The 21,513-nt window shown below is 35.1% G+C and overlaps 1 protein-coding gene and 1 long non-coding RNA gene across 2 annotated transcripts; one reads left to right on the forward strand and one right to left on the reverse strand.

The window, feature by feature from the left end:
* Window positions 1-608: 608 nt before the first annotated feature.
* Window positions 609-21,218, reverse strand: LOC127967802 (calcium/calmodulin-dependent protein kinase type IV-like). Its single transcript, XM_052568496.1, has 11 exons — window positions 20,420-21,218; window positions 18,062-18,140; window positions 17,907-17,969; window positions 17,703-17,785; window positions 16,355-16,427; window positions 5,312-5,402; window positions 5,120-5,194; window positions 4,859-4,934; window positions 4,016-4,142; window positions 3,639-3,791; window positions 609-2,285 (listed from the first exon to the last, which is right to left on the reverse strand). The coding sequence occupies exons 1-11, from the start codon at window positions 20,524-20,526 to the stop codon at window positions 1,806-1,808; spliced, it is 1,407 nt and encodes a 468-aa protein (XP_052424456.1). The 5' UTR covers window positions 20,527-21,218; the 3' UTR covers window positions 609-1,805.
* On the forward strand, window positions 10,549-13,426 carry LOC127967803 (uncharacterized). Its single transcript, XR_008155831.1, has 5 exons — window positions 10,549-10,722; window positions 11,201-11,450; window positions 11,612-11,839; window positions 11,968-12,037; window positions 12,750-13,426. It is a non-coding gene; the product is annotated as an uncharacterized LOC127967803 (long non-coding RNA).
* Window positions 21,219-21,513: the final 295 nt, after the last annotated feature.

Here is a 21,513-nt window from a genome sequence, read left to right on the forward strand (position 1 = left end):
TATATATATGTATATATATATATATGTATATATATATATATATGTGTGTGTGTGTGTGTGTGTGTGTGTGTGTGTGTGTGCGCGCGCGCGCGCGCGCGTGTGGGTCAGTTGTTATTGATCTGTATTTTAATTGTACCATTGGATAGTATATCATAAATAAATAACAAAATTGCCAGTTTTATGTAATTGTAATTTTATATTAATGTCAAATTGAAGTATTTTATTCTATAAACTTTATTATATAAAATTATACTATTTTTTATATACAAAACTTATGACCCTTGCATGACATCAGCTGAACCATTATTATAGCATCATGCCAGGAAATATGTAAATAATGTGCATTGTTGTTTTCTTTTCTTTTCCTTTTTTTTTTTTTTTTTTTTTTTTTTTTTTTACACTGGCTTATAGTTTCAGTGTCTTTACTTTTTTTTATGCTGCCAATTAGAGAAATAATATTAAAAACATTCTGGTCATAGTTTTTCTAAGACACCTGACCCAGGCGCCTTAAGCAGAAAACCCAAAATAGATTGATGTGTACTAGCAGAAATTGTCACGGTCAGCATGTGAGCTACTAAAAAGCATATAAACTCACTTCAAAAAGTAGAAAGCATCTGATAACACAATTTATTAATCTTGGAAACATGGAAACTTCTGCTCAAACATAAATAGCATCTACACTGGCTGGCATTAGAACACAGAATTCTGTCATTTAGCTTAACTTTAAATTAGTAATATTATTCATACATAACCATAATGTTCCAGTGATGTCTAGTCAGGCTACTGTTTATGTCCGCAGTTATGTACAAAGCATTCTTGCTTGGCAAAGATCAAAATAAAGCAGAATGACAAAAGCATCTATATTATATATAGAAACATTTCACAACGCTGTTACATGTTCATAGAGGCAGATAAATATAGCCTACATAAAGTTCACAAAAACAGCCCTTCGACATTCAACATTGAAAAATATTCTTCCCTGCCTACTATCCTCAAAAGTAGATCTCTACAGAATTTCCTATTAGAGAAGTTGGAAGCCCCTGTACAGTAAAAGAGGTAGACAGTGTGGCTGAAGCGTACTAGCTTTATTAATTCCACCTCATAGAGAAGATTTCTTATAGTACAGTGGCAGTTTAGGTGCAATTTTCAGCAAAACCTTCCCAAGTCTCGATGAGAGAAGAAGGGGGTGGTAACCCTGAATGACATCAATTCTGCCAAGATGAGCCGGGAGAAACCTAATCCGTTACGTATATCTTCCATTAGTCTTTAAGAGCTTTTACAAACCATCAGAGCATTTTTTTTGTGATGTGCTAATACAAAAAGTCTGAATTAAAACTGGGGAAAGACATATAAAGATACATTATATATATATATATATCTATCTATCTATATATTCATTTATGAATAGTGTATGCAATACAAATTTTAGGGTTTTTATAAATCATTCCTAAACAAATATACACTATCACAACATCACAGATACATGATCCTCACTACCTTTAGAGAGAGAATAGGATTATTTGGACAGTTGCATATGATAGCAAAAGAAAAAAAAGCAAAATTAATTTCAGTTTCGATGAGAGACAATCTTATTCACAATGCTTGTGCAAAGAGAAAAATGAAAATTTTGCTCTGCCGCTAACCTAAAGTTGCCACAAAAGCCACATGCCTCCATATGAAGAGCTCATCATACATCAGTATCAAAATAGCCATCCCATGGCAAAAATGGAAGAGGAAATTTTCAGTGTGTTGTCAAAGCATCGTTTTTGTCTTCCACGTGAATCCAAATCTATAGATCATCCAGGCTACTGACATTCTGCTGTGCTGCCGCCCGCTTCCAAGCTCATGGTGAAACCATTACTGAGGTTCTTGGGACCTGGTGGGGTGGTGCTCACTGTCGAAGGCTCGTGTTTGCCTCCGGGAACCATTGAGCAGCTCTTCTTGGGCACCCTGGGCCGAACCACTGGAGCCTTCAGAAGGACAGAGGTCTGCCGGTGTCCCTCTGCTATCAGGGGTGGGCGAGTGGGCATGGGGCCAGGGGGGCCAGAAGCTTTAGATTTATGGGTAGGGTGGACGGGGGCACTCGAGGGTCTCTGTGGCCCGTCTTCAGCCTGCTCTGATCCCTCTTTAATGGGAATGGGCTCTCTTTGAGAATCCAGCGTGTTGTCCTTCTGTATGCTGCTCTGGCGTGAGGTCTTGTCGGCATTGGGCATCTCGCAGCTGTCCGTCCGCCGTCGTGAGCCCTCATGCATCCGGCTTGTGGCAACCACAGCTTTCATAGCAGCCTGTGGACAGAATAACTCATGATTAGTGTAAGCAGCTTTAATAGAATATTCACGATTCTGCTAGTAAATAAAGTTTAGAAATCATAGCATAATATGCTACACTGAACAACATTTGATGCCAAAATACCAATTCTGTCATCATTTACTCATTCTCAAGTTGTTCCAAACCTGTATGAGTTACTTTCTTCTGATGAACGTGTGCAACCAAGTGGTAGCCATTGACTTCCATAGTGTTTTTTCCCCTGTTATATTGAAAGTCAATGGTTGCAAACATTCTTCAAAATATTCTATTTTATGTTTCATAGCCAGTTTGGAACAAACCGAGGGTGAGTAAATTATGACAGAATTTTTATTTTTGGGTGAAATACCTCTTTAAATATCAATGGTATTATTTTTTGGCCTTTATATAGATTTATTAAAAAAATAATTTAAAAAATGCAATTCGTGTTCACAATGGAATGAACACACAACATGTTTTTAAATGGATTTTGATGCATAAAGCCAAAAATTTCAGCTTGACACGACTCTCTTGATATCATAATGAAGAAAGAAGCCTCATTAAAATAATGAGAGTAATGAAAAAAAAAATGTTTAAAGGGACATTTCACCCAAAAACGAAAATTACTCATCCTCATGTCTTCGCAAACCCATAGGACTTTGGTTAATCTTCGAAACACAAATTATATATTAATATTTTTAATGAAACCTAAAAAATTGTGTATCTAAATTGAAATCCCAAAGAAGCTATAAAGGTAATGAAGGCGTCATAAAAATTCATATGAATTGTGTTGTTTAATAAAACTCGATTACTTTTTAAAATGATTACTTTATATGATGAGGGATGGAAACCTTCCAGGTTTAATTGAAATTTTTTTAATTTGTCTTTCAAAGATTAAAGTATTATCAGTTTGCAATGACATGAGGGTAAGTAAATGATAACAGAATTGTCATTTTCGGGTAAACTATCCCTTTAAGTAGTTATTTTATAATTTATTAAAAAGAGTACATTTCAACAAAGCTTCTTAAATGCCTGTGAATATTTAATTATTGTCAAAAATAATAATACTTTTGTCCACCAAATCAAAGTCATTTGCCTACATTAAAAAAAAACATAAAATGTCAGTCATTATTCATATGCATGAATGAATAATACCCAATATTTTTACCTTGATAAATATATTTAAAGATTAGGATATACACATATAAAAGTAAAATAATTATTTAAAAGTAGAATTATAACTTTGATTAAAATCAAAATTATATGCAAACATCTTGAATACAAAGAGGACATTACAAATCTCGACAGTAGACTACATTTTCTTCAAGTTTTTGACACTTTTATTGGTGGCTGACCTTTAATTTGCGCCGAGCATTAAATTCCTGTAGTTTCCTTTGTGTTGTGTCCATGTGGGAGAACCGTGCTGCTTTTCCAAGCACCCATGGGTGCTCCAGAGCCTGTTTCACTGTGAGCCGTTTATGAGGGTCCATCACTATGAGCTTACTAACCTACAGACAACATCAAACAAACATAACCAACAGCTAATGGTGAATAAACAAAGAGCGGAAAAGCTCGGATGATTGAATAATCAAATCAGCATCTGAGTCGGCTGTTGATATTTTGATGGAGATGCGGACTGTTCTCTCTCATCCCATCTGAAATCAGTCAGCAGTGCATGAACAACAGCATTACAAACAAGACAATGATGTGTGAGCACACACTCAGTACTCACCAGATCCTTTGCATTGAGAGATACTTCATCCCACCAGGGGGAGACAAACTCATAATCGCAGTTCAGAATGCGACTGTACATGTACTGATCCCCCCTTGGATCGAAAAATGGTTCAAACCCACACAGCCTGAGGGCAGAGGAAGAAAGAACAGAGACAGATGAATGCAATTTATAATTTGAACACTGAAGTGAAGGGGAAACACACTCAAAGTGAAAATGGTGAAATATTATAACAATTTAAAATAACTCTTCTATTTTAATCTATTTCGAATATATAAAAAATATATATTTCTGTGATGGCAAAGCTGAATTTTCAGCATCTTCAGTCTTGGAAATCATGTGCTGATCAAGAATCATTTCTTATTAATGATCAATGAAAACAATTGTGCAGCTTTCATGTTTTTGTGGAAAATTCATAGATCAGTAGAATGTTGTAACAATGTAAATGTCATTACTGTCACTGATCAAATTAATGCATGCTTGCTGAATAAAGGTACTAAATTCTTTTTTTAAAAAGCATATATTTTTGGAATTTGCTTACATGCCGACTTCTAAATGAATTTGATCTAATAAGTAATAAGGAAATCTCAATATAATAATCCTATTCCAAGGTACACATTTATATCAGTTCATGCATTCCTTGGGATTCGAACCCATGACCTTGGTGTTTCGAGCGCCACACTCTAATATTTGAGCTGCAGGAATGTTCCATGAACTGATTCGTCAAATTATGTAAATTTTCAGTTTGTTCCTCTCATATTTCTGAGAAATATGGGTATACAGTGCATTTTCAAGTCAGATAAATGCGACCACTAAATGAATAAACATGAATGCATTACTCACAAAATATAAAGGATGACTCCCACCGACCACATGTCAACCTCAGGACCATAAGCATTTCCTCTGAGGATCTCAGGAGCTGGATGTGACAATAGAGGCAAATGATTGCAAATGAATTGGCTGATGAAACTTTATTAGTCATTCACTGGAACTGCTTGCTTGTGGACAACTGAATGACTTTTATCACAGCCGTACGTGTAAAAATAAGGAAGTCAGTAATAGGGTGATTAAAACTATAAAACTTTAAATTACATTTTGACTCACCACAATAACCGGGGGTCCCACATACTGTCTTCATCGTGACTTGCTCATCGATTATTTTAGAAAGACCAAAGTCCGCTGTGGACATTACAGAAAAGCTTGAATTAATAAAATCCATTTATTAATGAAAGATAAAATTTTCTGCATCAAAATACTAACTGATTCAATGTAAAGTATGAGTACACAGTTTCTTACCTATCTTAAGAGGGGCATCTATTGACAAGTCAGCATAGAGAAGATTTTCTGGTTTAAGGTCTCTGTGGACAACTCCATTCTCATGTAAGTACTGCAAAATAAACAGAACAGAGGTATCACAACCAAGGTTATTATAGTTCACTAAAACTAAAATGAACAAATAAATGTTACTTGGAAAAAAAAAAATAACTTAAAAATAACCAATATAGAAATAACTAAAATCAGTTCCCAAAGAAACATTTATACTTTTAATTTGGTTTAAATGTAATAAAAACTACTGTATATAGATGAAAAATAAACATGACAAGTGTGAAAATGTAAAATAAAAAATATAAATGAAAACAGAAAATATATAAAAATTAAATTCTAATGCAAAATTGTTATAAAAATTACAATAATATCAAGTTACATTTTACGGAAATTAATGCATGACATTATTTTTAAGTTACTTTTTTAATCTGGAAAGGCTTTGCTTTTTTATTATTAAGTTTTTTTTAATTATTATTAGCTTTTCTGCCCTTTCACAACAAAAGTGAAATAAATACACCTGACGGAAATGTACATTCATGTCTGTACAGTCGAGGGTGCAGCTCAAACAAATGGCACTAAGAATATGACACAAGAGAAAAAAGTTCAACACTATTCAGCAATAACAAAAACTTAAAATAAATGTGTATTTTTGATTAGCATGGTTGAATTGGATCATTGAAGGTCAGTAGCAAAAGACAATGGCAAAATAGGATTAAATATAAAATTATATTTGTCTTATTTAACATATTTAATTATCACAGGTTTGTATAATATTCAGAGATGACATTTAACTGTCTGTATTCATTTAGAGGAATACTGGATTTGTTTTTGTGCAGGTGAGATGAATAAATACATGTTCATATTTAGTCTAGAACTACAGTATGCATCATATTCACACAGCACAAACTAAACCTTTGCGCATAAGGCCATCGCACAGAGTCCGAAATTCTCGCCTGAATGTTTACACACTGCCTCCAAAAATTTCATCCATCGTAAAAAAATTAGGACCAGGATCGATTTTCAGCATTTTTGCATCCACAGCAAGCATTTTGATAGGAAAGAATGACGAATAAAAATAAAAAAACACATGCGAAAATTTCAGAATTGTGCAAGGACCTTTACATGGTGACGTGAGAGCTGTCAGTCAAGGCATGGAATTTTTTTTTTTTTTTACTGGCATTACTTGAATTGAAAAATGAGCACAGATATTTCCTTACAAATTAAAAAGTAATGCGTTACTTTACAAGTTACTTTAAAAAAGTAATCTGATTAGGTAACACTAGCTACTTTTAATGCTCTACCCCCATACACTGATGGGGTTTAAAACATCTGACTCCAGTGTTTTCATTATATGGACAAATGCAATCTTAACATTCTTCAAAATATCATAAGTCATGCAGGTTTAGAATGACATAAGGGAGAGTAAACAATGACAGAATTTTCAATTTTACAAAAAAGTATCCCTTTATAACAAGCTTTCTTTGGCGAATTTTAGTGGAATCTGCCAGACTTCACTAAATCATGGAAGGAGCATCATGGATTAACTGGATCAACAGTGAAAACCTGCCGAATGTGACTGCAGCAACATTGAAAAAAATCTGCATTTTTCTTCATCTCACAGAGTAATCAGCATTTCTGCAAACCCCCCACCACCCCTCATTCAGCAAAGCTGCTCTAAGAGGTAATTTGCTATGTTTATTGAATTAATTAGGACTTATTATACAGCTCTAGGAACAGGTATGTGTGTCTGATTGTGTGTGACTGTAGATGACATCCACGGTTCTCTGAAGTCCTGATGGAGTGTAGGAGGGGAAGATGAAGCAGTCTGGAGCAGTTCTCTGTTAAAACAGCTGTCATGAAGGAAGAGACAGACTCTGTATTCAGCATCTCCTCACTTTACAGGAATATTTCTCTGAAAGATCAAAATTCTCTTCTCATTTACTCGCCCTCATGTCATAACAAACCTGTATGATTTTCTTTTCTCTGTGGAACATAAAATGAACCACTTTAAGAATATCCGTGTTGCACTTTTCCATGCTTTTGCATGGTGACTGAGACGTTTTGGCTGAATCTCTGAGTTCCAGATGCTGCAGATTGTAGACTGTCTATGAGGATGAGAGATGCCTGAACCTTTCAAGCCTCCTGTCTTCCCTAAAGTGGTTTTTCTAGCACTCTGTTGAGATCATGGGGTTGTTCTCCATTATCGAGGCATGGATGTCTGTGATCTGCAGTCTGATGAGTGCGGGGATGACTCATATGGTGTCAGCCCGTGTTAATTCATTTTGTGTTTGAAGGCACAAGACAGATGATGTTCCTTTAACACAATTCCAAAAATATAACAGTACATCATGGTGGTGAGGAGACAATGATTTCCTGGTAAATGTGAGCCTAGCAGATCCCTACAGAAGTACAGAAAGTGTTTGGCAGATGACAGAGTGTAAATTGAAGGCGGCAGGAGTCACTCTTGTGTTTTAGCACATGACTAGTGTGAAAACCGGAGGTGAGTCAGTTCTGCTACACACTCTGTGCTCTGTTGAAATAAGCTTCTGGAGTTTTGTTACACTGTAAGAAGGTTCGAACAGGTTTGGGATGGTGGTGTTTTTATTTAATGTTTAAATATCAGGCCAAATAATTTGGAAAATTATAAACAATACTAGATTTTCTACATTTGTGAGTCAACTCACCACCACAACACTAAGGTGTTTGCCAGGGTGCTGCTTTGTGGTTGCCAATGTGTTACGACTGGATTTAGCAGTCTGCTGTGAAGTTGTTTCTGTGGCTGCTAGTTGGTTTTGCAAAGTCAAAATAGCATTTTCTATGGGACTAGCTTAGCTAGGGCTTGACGATAAACAATATCATATTGAGATTGCTCTAAAATATATCAATAACAATGATAAGCTTTGTACTTTTTACTCGATATGGATTAATCTATAACAGCCTCACAGCCGAAATAAAAGTGACAGTAAATGAGTGCCATGCCTCTGTGTGAATGAGTGACAGTTTCATCTACACAAACTCAAACACACGTGATGCTCACAATGTTTTCAGCGTCTGCGTCTCCTAAATACTTTATTTCCAGAGCTGCTCTGAAAGGCACTTCACCAGCTTTACACAATTTCATTTGAGAAAAGCCACCGTCAAACACACTGAAACTCAAAGATCTTCAAGGTGCAATAGTTGATAGTCTTCAGAATTAGTTTTTGTTATGCTGGTTGAAAATCTCTCCACATCCCGGTAGCAATCATTAAGTTAAGTGGTCTAAATATTTATATGTATTTATATATTCTGTAAAAGGCGTCGGACCAAAAAATATTAATTCAATCAAAAATTATGATTGGCTTTCCTACCTGCCTGTCAAATATGTATTTGCATACCTCTGCGCACCCTGTTCGCACAGACAGGATACATCATCAGCGTGTTCACGTACGCTGTGTAGACAAAGCGAAAATGGCAGACAAACATCAAAAACCTGATCTTCCTTCCTGGTAATGTAGTACTTTTACTAACTGTGCTATAAAGTTTTCTCACCAGTGAATGACACATGATGTATTGTAGTAATGTTGTCTCTGGTCGTCTGGTGTGTGTTTAAGCGTTCAGGGGGCGTGGCTTTGGAATGCAACTTGCAGGGAGGGTGGGACCTTCGCTCTCAGTGCTATCAGACAAAAGTTAGCATTTTCCAAGCTCTCCTACTGCACCTTTCAGGACAAACCACCAAAATAAAAGTCTGGGCTAACTTGAATAAATTAAGACAGAGATATATTACTATTGTACACTAAAAATGTACTTCTGCAATAAAATTTTAATTCATACAGTTCTCCAGCATCTTAATTTCTAAAAAATAATTTTGTAAATTTATTATTGAAATTCTTTTTAATCAAATTGTATTTTTTTCATTTTATTAAATTGTCCTTTTTTGATGATTAATTTGTGTTAAAGGGGTCATGACCAGAGAAATCAAAATTCACTTGATCTTTTCACATATAAAAGGTCACTGTACTATAAAAAACATCTTGTTTCAGACCTCACCACTTTCTCATTTGTCTAAAAACAGCTTATATTGAAGGCAGTCTGCCAAAACGACAGCTTGTGGAATGTGCCACTTTATGATGAAATAGTATGGATAAACACCTCCACTGAAGAAGATCAACTCCTGATTCTACATTTCTGCCTGTTTAGCCCCGCCCACCAATGCAGGCATTTAGTGTAAACAAGAGGCGAACTCGCAGGTCTATGCAGAAACCATACAATAAAGATGACACTGAAGATAAGAAAATGCTGTGAAGTGCGAAGATCTGAAAAAACATTCCTTCTGATCCCAACATTAGGAAAGAGTGGATGAACTTTATTTTTAATTCCAGACCAAGTCAGTAAGACCTCTGGCTAACACTTTCGAAAAGGTAACACTTGTTAACTATTAACTACGACATTTCTCTCAAGAAATTCTTAATTTGCTGCTTATTAATATTTAGTAGTTGTTAGGTTTAGGTATTGGGTAAGATTAGGGATATAGAATAATCTTAAGTAGAATAAGGCATTAGGCTAATAATCTAGTAATATGCATGCTAATAAGCAACTAATAGGTGTTACCTATTCTAAAGTGTTACCGAACTCTGTCATTTGTTCACTTAATTTTTACTGCAGATGTGTTTACAAACAAGTCACAATTCCACAGGGATTTTCAGAAAGATTTAAACTAAAAGACAGTGCTGTGCTAACTATATTGAATTTGACAGCTATGTTGCAACACACAGGTGTAACTGTGTTTATTACTTGGCTACTATAGTTTTGTCTGTTAAACATAAGATGTACATATTCAAAATATTCCCAAAATATGTCACAGAATATCTTCATTCTCAAATATGAGCAAGTAAATGCATTTTGCACCTTTATAGATTATGCTAGTTCTCAAGTAGAACTAACATAATAGTGTAATCTATTAACTTTGCATAAAAATGCGTCTTTTTATTCAAGTACCAGATGTTATTTTTTTATTATTGTAAAAAAAGGGAGCAAGGAATGTTTACATTATCAACGAACGTTTTCACTTCAGTCCAGCGAGTTCATGCACTCTCAAAAACTCCCATAATAATCTCTAAAGCTGTTTACTACTGTGAAATGAATATCTTACTTACATTTACACTCTAAAAAACGCTGGGTTGTTTTTTCAACCCAACTGCTGGGTTGAGGCCGTTGGATAGTACTTTGGGATGTTTTAACCCAAGTTTGGGTTGAAAATAACTTTCTTTTTTAACCCAGCGGGGTGGGTTGAGGACGCGGACGTGAAGGAGAGCACGCACGTCACGTCAAAATCGTACGTCTCCAGTGCGAGCAGCCGCCATTTTCTCAGCATGATAGAAGCGAGAAGCGAGTGAAAGCCTATGGTAAGTAACGTTAAATATTCAAAATGTAAAGTTATCTTTTATTGTTTACCCGGTTGTATGAAAGGCGGAAGGTTTTATGAAAGGCGGAAACAAAGGAGCTTAACGTTATATACGTTATATATAAAAAAAACGTACGCGGTTTTCAAAAAAACGGACGCGGTTTTCGCCTCGGACACGGAGGTCTTAACTGCCTCATGTAACGTTACTGAACGGAGGATGTACTTTTAATATAACGTCTGTGAATGTATTTTGTCATATTTACATAAGATTTTACATTATCTGTTCTCTTTGAGACGTTAACAGACGGTTATGGTCACGGTTACGCTCATGTGAATTTGTCTTTTTTTTTTTCGCGGTTAAACTGAATGTATGTTTGTCTCCTAAAGGAAACGACATTGTGTAGTAAAGACTAGCATAATTATTTAGAGGCTGTTGAAGTGGTAACTGTTAAATGTATGTTTTACATGTAATATTTCAGACTTGTCCAGCTCCTGTCTTCATTGTCCTCGCGCTGAGAGTTAAAGACACAGAAGCTGTTTGTGTGAGGAGTCACAGACCTGTGTGAGGATGAGGAGGATGTGTTCTTCTGAAGAGAGGGACAGACGGTTTAAGGAGAGTAAACTTCAGAATAACATCAAGTTATCTTTTTTACTAAGACTAAAATAATGTGTGTGTTTTTTAGATGTTGAAATCCAGAGACAAGATAACTTCATTCTTTTGAGACTGATGTGAGTTAAATTAATATTACTTTTTTTTTTTTAGAAAACTAATGTTTCTGTTGTGTCCTGCCTGTTAACTTCACATTTTGATGCAAAAACAGTGTGATTTTATATATGTATGTATGTATATGTTAATATTTTATTGAAACCATTGATGTCCCTCTTTGCAGAACTCAAACTAACTGGAGTTAAGGACACACAAGTCTGCTTGTGTAAGGAGGTGGTTTTCTCAGCTTCTTCTGAAGAGAGGGAAAGATCATATAAGGCAAGTAAACTTCATAATTTCATGTTATCCGTTGTTGTTGTGTTTTACTAAGAGTAAGATAATGTTTGTTTTTTGTTTTTGTAGATGTTAAAAGCAAGAGACATGGGAGAGCATCATTCCTTTGAGATTTTATGTAAGTTATTTTTAGAAAATAAATTTTTCTGTTGTCTCCTGCCAGTTTACTTCACATTTTGATGCAACAACAGTGTGATTACGTGCTCATTTCATTAAGAACATTGATGTCTGTGTTTTTTATTGCAGAACTCAAACCAACTTTGGAGTTGTCTTGTCTGATTTGGAGAGTCATTATTCTTGGTCTTCGCTCTTAGAGGTAAAGTTCACACAAAAAATAATTTACTTGCCCTCAAGTCATTCCAAACCTATAAGACTTTTGTCTGTCTTTACAACATAAATTAATATATTTTTAGTTTTCTCATAATATTTGTTAATCCATTTATAGTTTAGATAATCAGTATTTTCAAGCTTCATAAATATAGAGTTATTGTAGAAGTAAATTCTGATATTTATATATGAATACATCTTAAATTATATGATAGCAAACATGTATGTTCAAAATAAAATACTGGTCTCCCAGACCAGCAATGGAGGACACAAAAAGAGAATATTAAATATATTCACACATATATGTTTTCCAAAAAATGAGCAGATTTTGTATGAGTCTGGAAAAACATGAGGAGAGTAAATTATAAACATTTTAATTATTTGGTGAACTAACGGTTTGAAGAGCAGCCCTCCATGTACGTGAATATTGTGAGGTATGTGAATGTCATGTCTGTTTTAATGTTTCAGTAAAGAAGCTTTCTGAAAGCAATATTTATTCAAACAATATCGCATGTCCTCACACTAGTGCTACCATTATAGCATTCTGGAGCGCTGTGGTGGACTGAGACATTAAACAACCGCACAAAGTGTTGAAACTTTAAAACCGATTATTTACCTATCCTTACGGATGTGAATACACCTCTACCTGAAAATGGATAGTTTAATTAAATGTTTAATTTTTTCAAATGTGTTTCTCTTAGGCCACTGATGAAGAACAGGCGGTGACTGGGATGAATCCTGGTCAGAGAGGAGAATCTTCTTTCCTCTAAACTGATGCAGCAGTGGTTTTAAAGGAGGACGCTGCCCTGGATGATGTAGAAGATGTCAGATGCTGTGCTGATGGGGTTTCTTCATGATTACATCAGTTATGCTAAAGAGATCATGAAAATTGACCGTGATGCATGATCTGTATTCATGGACTATGAAACAAACTGTAAGTGCATAATTTGTTTAAAAAAAAAAAAGTTAAATGCTTTTTCTGTGTTGTTTAGTAGAAGAGTTTACACTCTGTCATTCATACACCTGCTCACATTCTTTCACACACACACACACACACACACACACACACACACACACACACATGCGTCTGTTAAATGTTATAATATCAAAGTTAATGTTGTGATTTATTTGTGTACTGTCATGCCAGAATAGTTGGAAAAAAACCTAACTAATTGTAAATTTATTGTATAAGTGTTTTCGTATATTTTTATACAATATATACAATTGAACAAAGTCCAATTTGATTTTAAGTTATATTCATCAAATGTTCAATGCTTTATGAATTCTGTAGCTGTTAATGCCATCCTTTTCTGCATTTCTTCTAACATGTTACTTTTTGACTTTTCTCTTGTTTTTAATAAATATTTTCCTTTTGGTTATTATTATTTGTGTGTAAAAGTGATATTTAAAATGAACAACATTTGTAGGTTTAATGCCTAGCTCAATTTGGGTTAATTTTAACGTAGAAATGCATTGTTTTCCCACATGGCTGCACTCTGCGAGTTTATTTTCTGCCAGCAGGAGGCGCTAAGAGCGAGAGAGGTAGGTTTCTCCGGTAACGGCTGCAGAGCGGTGCTGAGCTCTCAAACGCTGCCTTATCAAGCACATGCGAAATGATATCGAACATTTTCTAAATACAGTAGTTTTTCTTCTGAAATACACTGATAAAAAAACACCCGCTCTGTTTTTTTAAACCCTGCAATATAGTCATTTTAAACCATAAAAAAGGCAACCCAGCAGGCTGGGTTAAATATGATAACCCAACTGGTTGGGTTAAAACAACCCAGCGCTGGGTTCGTCCCTTTTTGACCCAGCGCTGGGTTGTCAAAATAACCCAAATTGGGTTGTTTTCAACCCAGCAGTTTTTAGAGTGTATACAGCTTCACTTTGTTGTTGAGAGAATTAGCCAGAGAATTCAGTCAGCCAGCAAGACCAGTGACAAAACAGCGTGTTTCAGAAATGACTCATCTGAATGCCTCTGATTGGTCCTTGCATTCATATACTCAACATAATCGTAGGGGCTTTAAAAATGTGTTTGTCTGATATATATATATATAGTTTACAGGACAAACCCATCCCTCACTAGAACCGCCCCTGCACAGAGATCATGCGTGCATTGCCTGTCCTCCTTTTTCTTTAACACGGTTCTGGTTCATTAGTCGCTTTAAGTAAATAACGAGGAGAATAACAACGTGGAGTAAATGGTAAAACGGTTTGCACTACGAACCAGTGTGCTCATTATTAAGAAAATACATTAAAAATATGACAAGACACACCAACTTTCAATATCAAGCAGCAAAACAAACTGTAGCTTATTGTTCAGCTAAAAATAGCTATCCGGAATGGACGCAGATGAGACCAGAAGCCAGACCCATAGAATTTACAAATGGCCGCGCCCATTTGTACGACAAGAAAAAGGTAGATAGTCATGTGGATTAATTACTATTATTAGTATAAGCACACAAATACCATGGTGAAGCTAAATGACTAGTTTAGTGAAACCATGTTAATGTGTGGTGACTTTATTTATTATTATTATTATTTTTTTTTTTATAAACCCATGTTAAATTTACACAAAGGTGCATATGTAATTAAACCATTATGTAGCCTAATTGAGTTCGGAAATGAAAGTAAATAATCTTAACCAGAGTCCCTTAAAGGTATTTTAACTGACACTGATATTACAGTGGCCAGTCGTAACCTTTTAACATATGTGATCTGGCTCTTTATTTTATTATTGTTATTTAATTTTATTTTTTTGTATTAAATATATCAATAATTTTTTATATATTTGATTTATTTGCATTAAATATATCAAACGTGCACGGACTATAATAATTTACATTGGCCAAAACAAGAAATGCCCTGTAAAAAAAAAAAAAAAATTCAGATGGGATTAGTTTTCTCAGAGGATCACAAAGTTTGCTGAAAAACAATAGGTAATTTGCTCTGGAATTATTACAGAGGTTGTGTGAGAGAAACACAGACGTAGCAGATTAGTACGGGATTAATCACCAAGTAAGCCTGTGAAACACAAATTTCTCAAATTTCACAAACACCAAACGACCCCTTGTAAAACTAGTCCCGTCCGAATAAGGCTACAGACCAAGTGGATTAAGCAGATCCGATCGGCACACGCAAACATTTAACACATAAATGTGGCCTCTGCATTGTTTCTTCATTGTCGGGTTGCTGAGCTGTTATGTAACGCCAGCCTACATTCCTCCTGCTCAGAGAGATTAAAAGCTGGGGGAAAAATTGCAAGGTTTTTTTTTCCTGAGAAGATTATTTTTCACTAGCAGCTCTGCACACACATCCGCTTACTCTACCATTCACTTTTGAGTGACGACAAGTGACTGACCCACATCTCCAAGCCCCTCCACTGTCAGCCCATCACTGGACATGTGTTCAGCCATGCCAACACATAGGCTACACAGTAATCCTCCGGCTGAGAATGCATTTAAATAACTGTGTCCTTCATAACACGTACCATCATATCATGCTGGTTAGATTATTTGAAAATGTTTGAATTTAGAATTTTTTGGTGAGAAACTACATTACCCACAATGCTGCACAGAAAATTCCACCAATCAGCAAGCAAAAGACATCAAAAGAGACACTCCACCCAATTCCATGAAGCATTGCGAATGCCATAATTCGTATATATAAGCATATTCTGCAATTAACTTAAAGTGCCACTTTTATACCATTTTTAAGCCTTCTAATCTTGTTTCAAAAGAACAGATTTACATGCATGCAAGGTCAAAAAACACTTTCGTTTTCTCCAAATATGCAATTAATATCACCTCATTTTCCAACGATTTTCAAACAATTAGTTCGAAGCAGTTAAAATTTGTTATAATGCTTTAACAAGCTTTTTTTTTTTAAATCCCCATGGGTAAATTAATGGGAGAAATACTTCCGGAACCAGTGTCGCTGAAAAAATGGATCTGCACTAATGTACTCTTATAGAATATCACAGCATATGTGGCTTAATAATTTTAATAATTCTTTTTATTTTTTTAAAGAAAAGCACTTGTCAAGCTTACATGAGACACTAACAATGGAAGTGAATGGCACCAAAACCAGGGCAGTTTCTGAAAGTAGCATTTTTGCACTTTTGTATTGTTAATATTAGACTATGTCTACCCAGTACATCAGACTCCTTTACTTCAAAAGAGCCATTTTGTGTTCCTCTTTAAAGGCTAAACATCAACATTACCATTATTGCCTTTGAAACATGAATAGCAAATCTCTGTGTGGCAGAAAAGCACATTATTATATCCCATGATTCATTTGGTCTTACCGCCACAGCCTCCAGGATCTGTTTGATAACGTGAGCTGCATCTCTCTCGCTGTAGTAGCCCCTCTCCACAATCCTGAAACAGCACACGACAAATTCAGCATAAAAAACATCACAGCACGTATATAGACTATCGTATGTTTTCAGACATGAACAGCTGATGTTTAGGCGTCTGTGTGTGTGGATCTGGCAGGATTTAATGCTCTGTTTAGCAGTGTGTGGATGTGTGTAGGCAAACACATCCTGCTCCTGCTCTGCACCAAACCCACTTAAACCAATTATCGGGAACTTGTTTTATTCAATTACGTCTCACTGCTGGGTAGAAGAACAGACAGAAAGCCCACTGAGCTTTAAGACCTTGAGCCAGAGAGGTGCTGCCGATAAAGAATAAATGAGATTCCTGGGCTGAGGACCAATGCAAGATCTAAGGAGAAACATTTGGTCCTCGTCGTATCATTGCATTGTGGCAGATCATCTCTCGATAAATCACATTGCTTAATGATGCCATCATTTACTGACCCTAATGTTGTTCCAAATTTGGATTTTCTTTCTTCTGTGCAGTGCTGTTATAGTTAACTGAAACTAAAACAATTAAAAATAATTTTGGTAACACTTTACTTAAAGCCTTTCTGTATAATGCATTATAAACGATTTTAAAGGGTATAATGCATTTTAATTATAATGTAAAATGTATTAACTGTGGTTACAATTATTCATGAGAATCTACAGTGCATTATAAGTTGCAATACAAGGCATTAAATCAAATGTTATAATGCATTATACATAAATACTTAGTGTTACCATAATTTTTTTTGCCAACTGAAATAAGACTGAAGTAATTTTTTTATCATTTTATTTTAATAAATATTTACCTTATTTCAACTTTATTTGTAATTCCCCAAAAAATAAAGATTAGATGGAAAACAAAAAACAATGCATTAATAAATAATATGGAAATAAATATTTTGGAGTACTAAAATTGCTTAAAAAGCTAAATTAAAACGCAAACTGAAAAAAAAAGAATATTAAACATTAGAAGTAGGAACAAATTTATAATAAATAATAAAATATACTCGTGAAATAATAATGCTAAATCAGTGATCTTTTTTTTTCTGTACAGTGAAAGTTGTTTTAGACCCCATTGACTTTCATTGTAGAGACACACAAAACATTCTTTAAAATATCTTGTTTCTGCAAAAGAAAGAAAGCCATACAGTTTTGGAGTAATATGAGGGTGAGTCTATGATGACAGAATTCTCATCTTTTGGAGTGAACTATTTTAAAGTGATGATGAATGTCAGAAACCCTGTTTCACATTCGAATTGTCTTTCATTTATGGAGCACATCATACCTGTCAAAGAGCTCTCCACCTGTCACCAGCTCTAGGATGAGAAAGATCTCCGTCTCGGTTTCAAAAATTTCCTTCAAACGAATCTGAAAGACAATAAAGTGAGAACAGTCACGTCAGAACAAGCTCATCCATATTCTCACAGAATACAATGAATGTGAAATATTTCATAACAATGTGATGTTGCCAGGAACATAAATATCTTACAATATTTGGATGAGAGAGACGCAGCAAGACTCCGATCTCTGTCCTCACAATTTTCTTGTCAATCTGAGTGGATGACACAATGAACATAACATTAAACATTCATTCTGGGATATCTGGAAAAATGAAAATATCTTTACAATCGCAACTCAACTTACAGTTTTCTTCAAGACCTTCACAGCATAAGGTTTCTCCGTTTGCTTCTCTTCACAGCGAAACACAACTGATGTGGCACCCCTGGTGGTTAACACAAAGCGATCTGTATTTAGTAGTAATTAAATAAAGATCTTAAATTCAATAACTGTGCATTATAACAATTTCTATACACAAACACACTGCATAAAGTGACAGATTGGAAGATGCTAATAAAACCAAGATGTTTGAAGAAAGAAAAGTGTTGGCATTTCACGACTTTGACCTCCACCGCTCAACTAATAATGGAGGTTCTTACCTACATTCTTCCTCCCCCATCACCACTATTATGTTCATGGAAACTGAGACAAAACATTCAGTGTCATTGAGAACAGAAAAACTACAAGGCAAGAATATAGATTTACAGGGTGTAAGAGATTTACACTGCATGTTTAATTCACCATTGACCCACTTATGGCCTAAAATCGGGGGGAAAGTCATGACAATGAATGTTGCATGCAATGTAATGCAAAAAACAAAAACATAACAAAACAAATAAAACCCTTCTTAGTGAGTTCATGGTTAAAACAAAAACAAATATCTGTCAAAGGGGTATGAAAACTTTTTTCACTTTAAATTAGGATCATTTTCTGAGCCCATTAGCAGATTTCTGTTCTGGATTTAATCAAAAACCCATTTGTAAGCATGTTCCAACCAAAAATTAACATTCAGTCATCACTTACTCAAGTTGTTCATGCATGGAACATAAAATAAGATATTTTGAAGATTGTGGGTAACCAAACAGCAGCTGTTTTGTTACCAAAATTCTTCTTTTTTGTTGTCAACAGAAGAAAAAAAAAATCAAGTTTACAATGATTTTTTATTCCAATACAAGTTTGGTGATGGCAGAATTTTCCTTTTTGGCTGAACAACCCCCCCCCCCCCTTTTTTTGGTGAACTATAAGAAGAATCTTCAGAAATTTGTACTGCAAAACCATTAAAACACACATAAACCCATATCACCTTGTGTGATGTGTGATCAGAAGGTACAGAAAAAGTTATTTCTGTATTATAGTGGTTGGGAGGAGATATATTTAAACTATTTTTATTTTAAAATGGTATCAAAAATAGAATTTTCTAATTTTGACACATTGTAAATATGGGACATTTACATTTAGGGACTATATATATATATATTATGTGTTCAATTTCTTACATTTTCTTTACTTGTTCTTGAAAAGGTCATATAGCTCTTACATTTACCTATAAGACCCACAGAAGGACATTAAACTGGTAGTCCAAACTTTCAGCTATAAAGACCACAAAGGTTTTTCACCGGTGCATTATGTTATACACTATATAGTATTTGTGTGTCTTCATGTTGTCTCCTAGATCTTGTCTTTGCTTTTCATGGTCAGAGAATGACTCAATCAGACGAGCACTCAAAGAGCAGGTCAACATTTCTCCATCTGCTGCCTTGTTATCCAACACTTCAACACATCAGTGTCTGACAAACAGTCCTCAGCATAATCAGTGATAAACATCAAAGTACAGTACTTGCAGTCATACAATGCAACTAGATACATAAAAAACAATTAGGTCCATAGAAGTGCTTCTCTGTGCGGAATAATATCACACCAGGCCATACAGCCAAGATGCCATACTAAAATCAGGTGACAGCATCAACTGCTCAACATTTTGCATCTACAACCCTGGGAGGTATATATTTTTCTTAAATATATAAATGCATGTGCTTATATATATATATATATATATATATATATATATATATATATATATATATATATATATATATATATATATATACATAATAAATATAAACACATTCATATGTTATGTAAACAAAATCTTAAAACAAAAACCATTGTTCTTTATTCAGATTTAATTTCAAGTTATCATATTCCTGCCACAACAACAATGATAACAAGTTCTACTTAAACAAAAGAAACATAATATATCCATTATAAAGATTTTAGTAATAATACATTTTTGGCTTATAATGCTCACATATCTTACAAACGTTGTAGAAGAACTAAGTACAAAATGGTTATTTGTCATTTATATATATATATATATATATATATATATATATATATATATATATATATCGATTATAGGTCAACCTCTAACAATGATAGGCTATATTTTTGCAGGCTAAAGATTATTTGTGATTTTTTGGCACAAACCGACTATAAGACACTCAAATATTGGTTCATGTTACAGATACATATATGAACCAGTATTGCCATAAAAACAATACAGGTCATGCAATTAAAAATCAAATCATAGGTACATAGTGTGCATTTACGTATTTACACAATATCATCAAAACGAATGTAAAGTGGATGCAGTAATGCACTTACCTGCCTAATTCTGGCCCCATATTATAGAAATCCTCCACTGTCGCATCTCGGCGCGAGCCATCGACCCAGTATTCCACCGAGCACGCGCCGGACCGAGAGGTGGGCATGATGGACCCTCAGAAGACTGTTCTGCTCTTATAATGAATACAAGTGATCCCTCAGACCAGGGAAGCCCAGAAAACGCGATCACTATCACATCTGGGTGTCAACTTGAGCTATGATATGGCTGCAAGTTTATGTTTATGATTCAGTTCCAGGTGATCAATGATTTAAAATGTCCAGGTTTCCATTTCCGTCTGAGTGCGCATATTACAAGTCAGTCCAGACACTGGAGCATCACTGCGGGCTGGAGTTGATGTCCAAATTATTTGTATTTTCAGTATATCTATAGATATCCTACACTCACGAAAAGATATATCTTAAGTATTAAGCTCGGTTTGCTTGGAATAATCTCTATCAAAACAATTAAAAATGCTGTTTTCAAAGTGGGTCTTCAGCTTCCAAAGGGCGTCATAGATCCCATCCCAAACCTCCAACGACATACAACATCAAGAAAACATCATAATCCGGCGATTCCCGAATCCCGATGTCACAAGCGACAGGACGACGAACGATTCCTTGCTTTGGTCCTCGCCAGATTGAAAACAACAGATCTGCGTCTTATTTATCAGATGCTTCTTGAATATTATTGTATAATGTTGTGAATTAGCAGGGCGAAGGTGGAGTAAATTTCGTTTGAAATGTAAATATCACACTGCTGTTTGTGCTGGTAAGGGGTGGAGAAAGGGAGGGGGTCTGTCACACGCTAACCACACACACACGCACGCACGCCCTCTCAGCCTCTCTTCCAATCCCTGGCTTTCACTGCGTCCTGCAATTGGGAAGCGCAATATTCAATCAAAATAACGAATGAGCTTCTGGGTTGGGAACCGATAATCGGATTTTATTCAGAAATACTGCTTGTCGAACATGGAAACTCGTATAATTCGGTTCTTTTTTTGTAATTCAAAACACTCAGCTTCATAAGAGCCGATTCTTTTCACTGAAAACGAACATACAGTGCAGTCTTATGTCTTATGAGCCGATTCTTTAAA

Source organism: Carassius gibelio, chromosome B11, assembly GCF_023724105.1.
Source record: "Carassius gibelio isolate Cgi1373 ecotype wild population from Czech Republic chromosome B11, carGib1.2-hapl.c, whole genome shotgun sequence".
Taxonomy (NCBI): Eukaryota; Metazoa; Chordata; class Actinopteri; order Cypriniformes; family Cyprinidae; genus Carassius; species Carassius gibelio.

Excerpts from the sequence above, each read along its gene's own strand:
- LOC127967802 (XM_052568496.1), bottom strand. The coding sequence starts at position 20,526 with ATGCCCACCTCTCGGTCCGGCGCGTGCTCGGTGGAATACTGGGTCGAT. Across the intron at positions 4,935-5,119 it reads TGGGACCCCCGGTTATTGTG|CTCCTGAGATCCTCAGAGGA; the intron begins GTGAGTCAAAAT and ends TGTCACATCCAG. Across the intron at positions 2,286-3,638 it reads ATGCTCGGCGCAAATTAAAG|GCTGCTATGAAAGCTGTGGT; the intron begins GTCAGCCACCAA and ends TTCTGTCCACAG.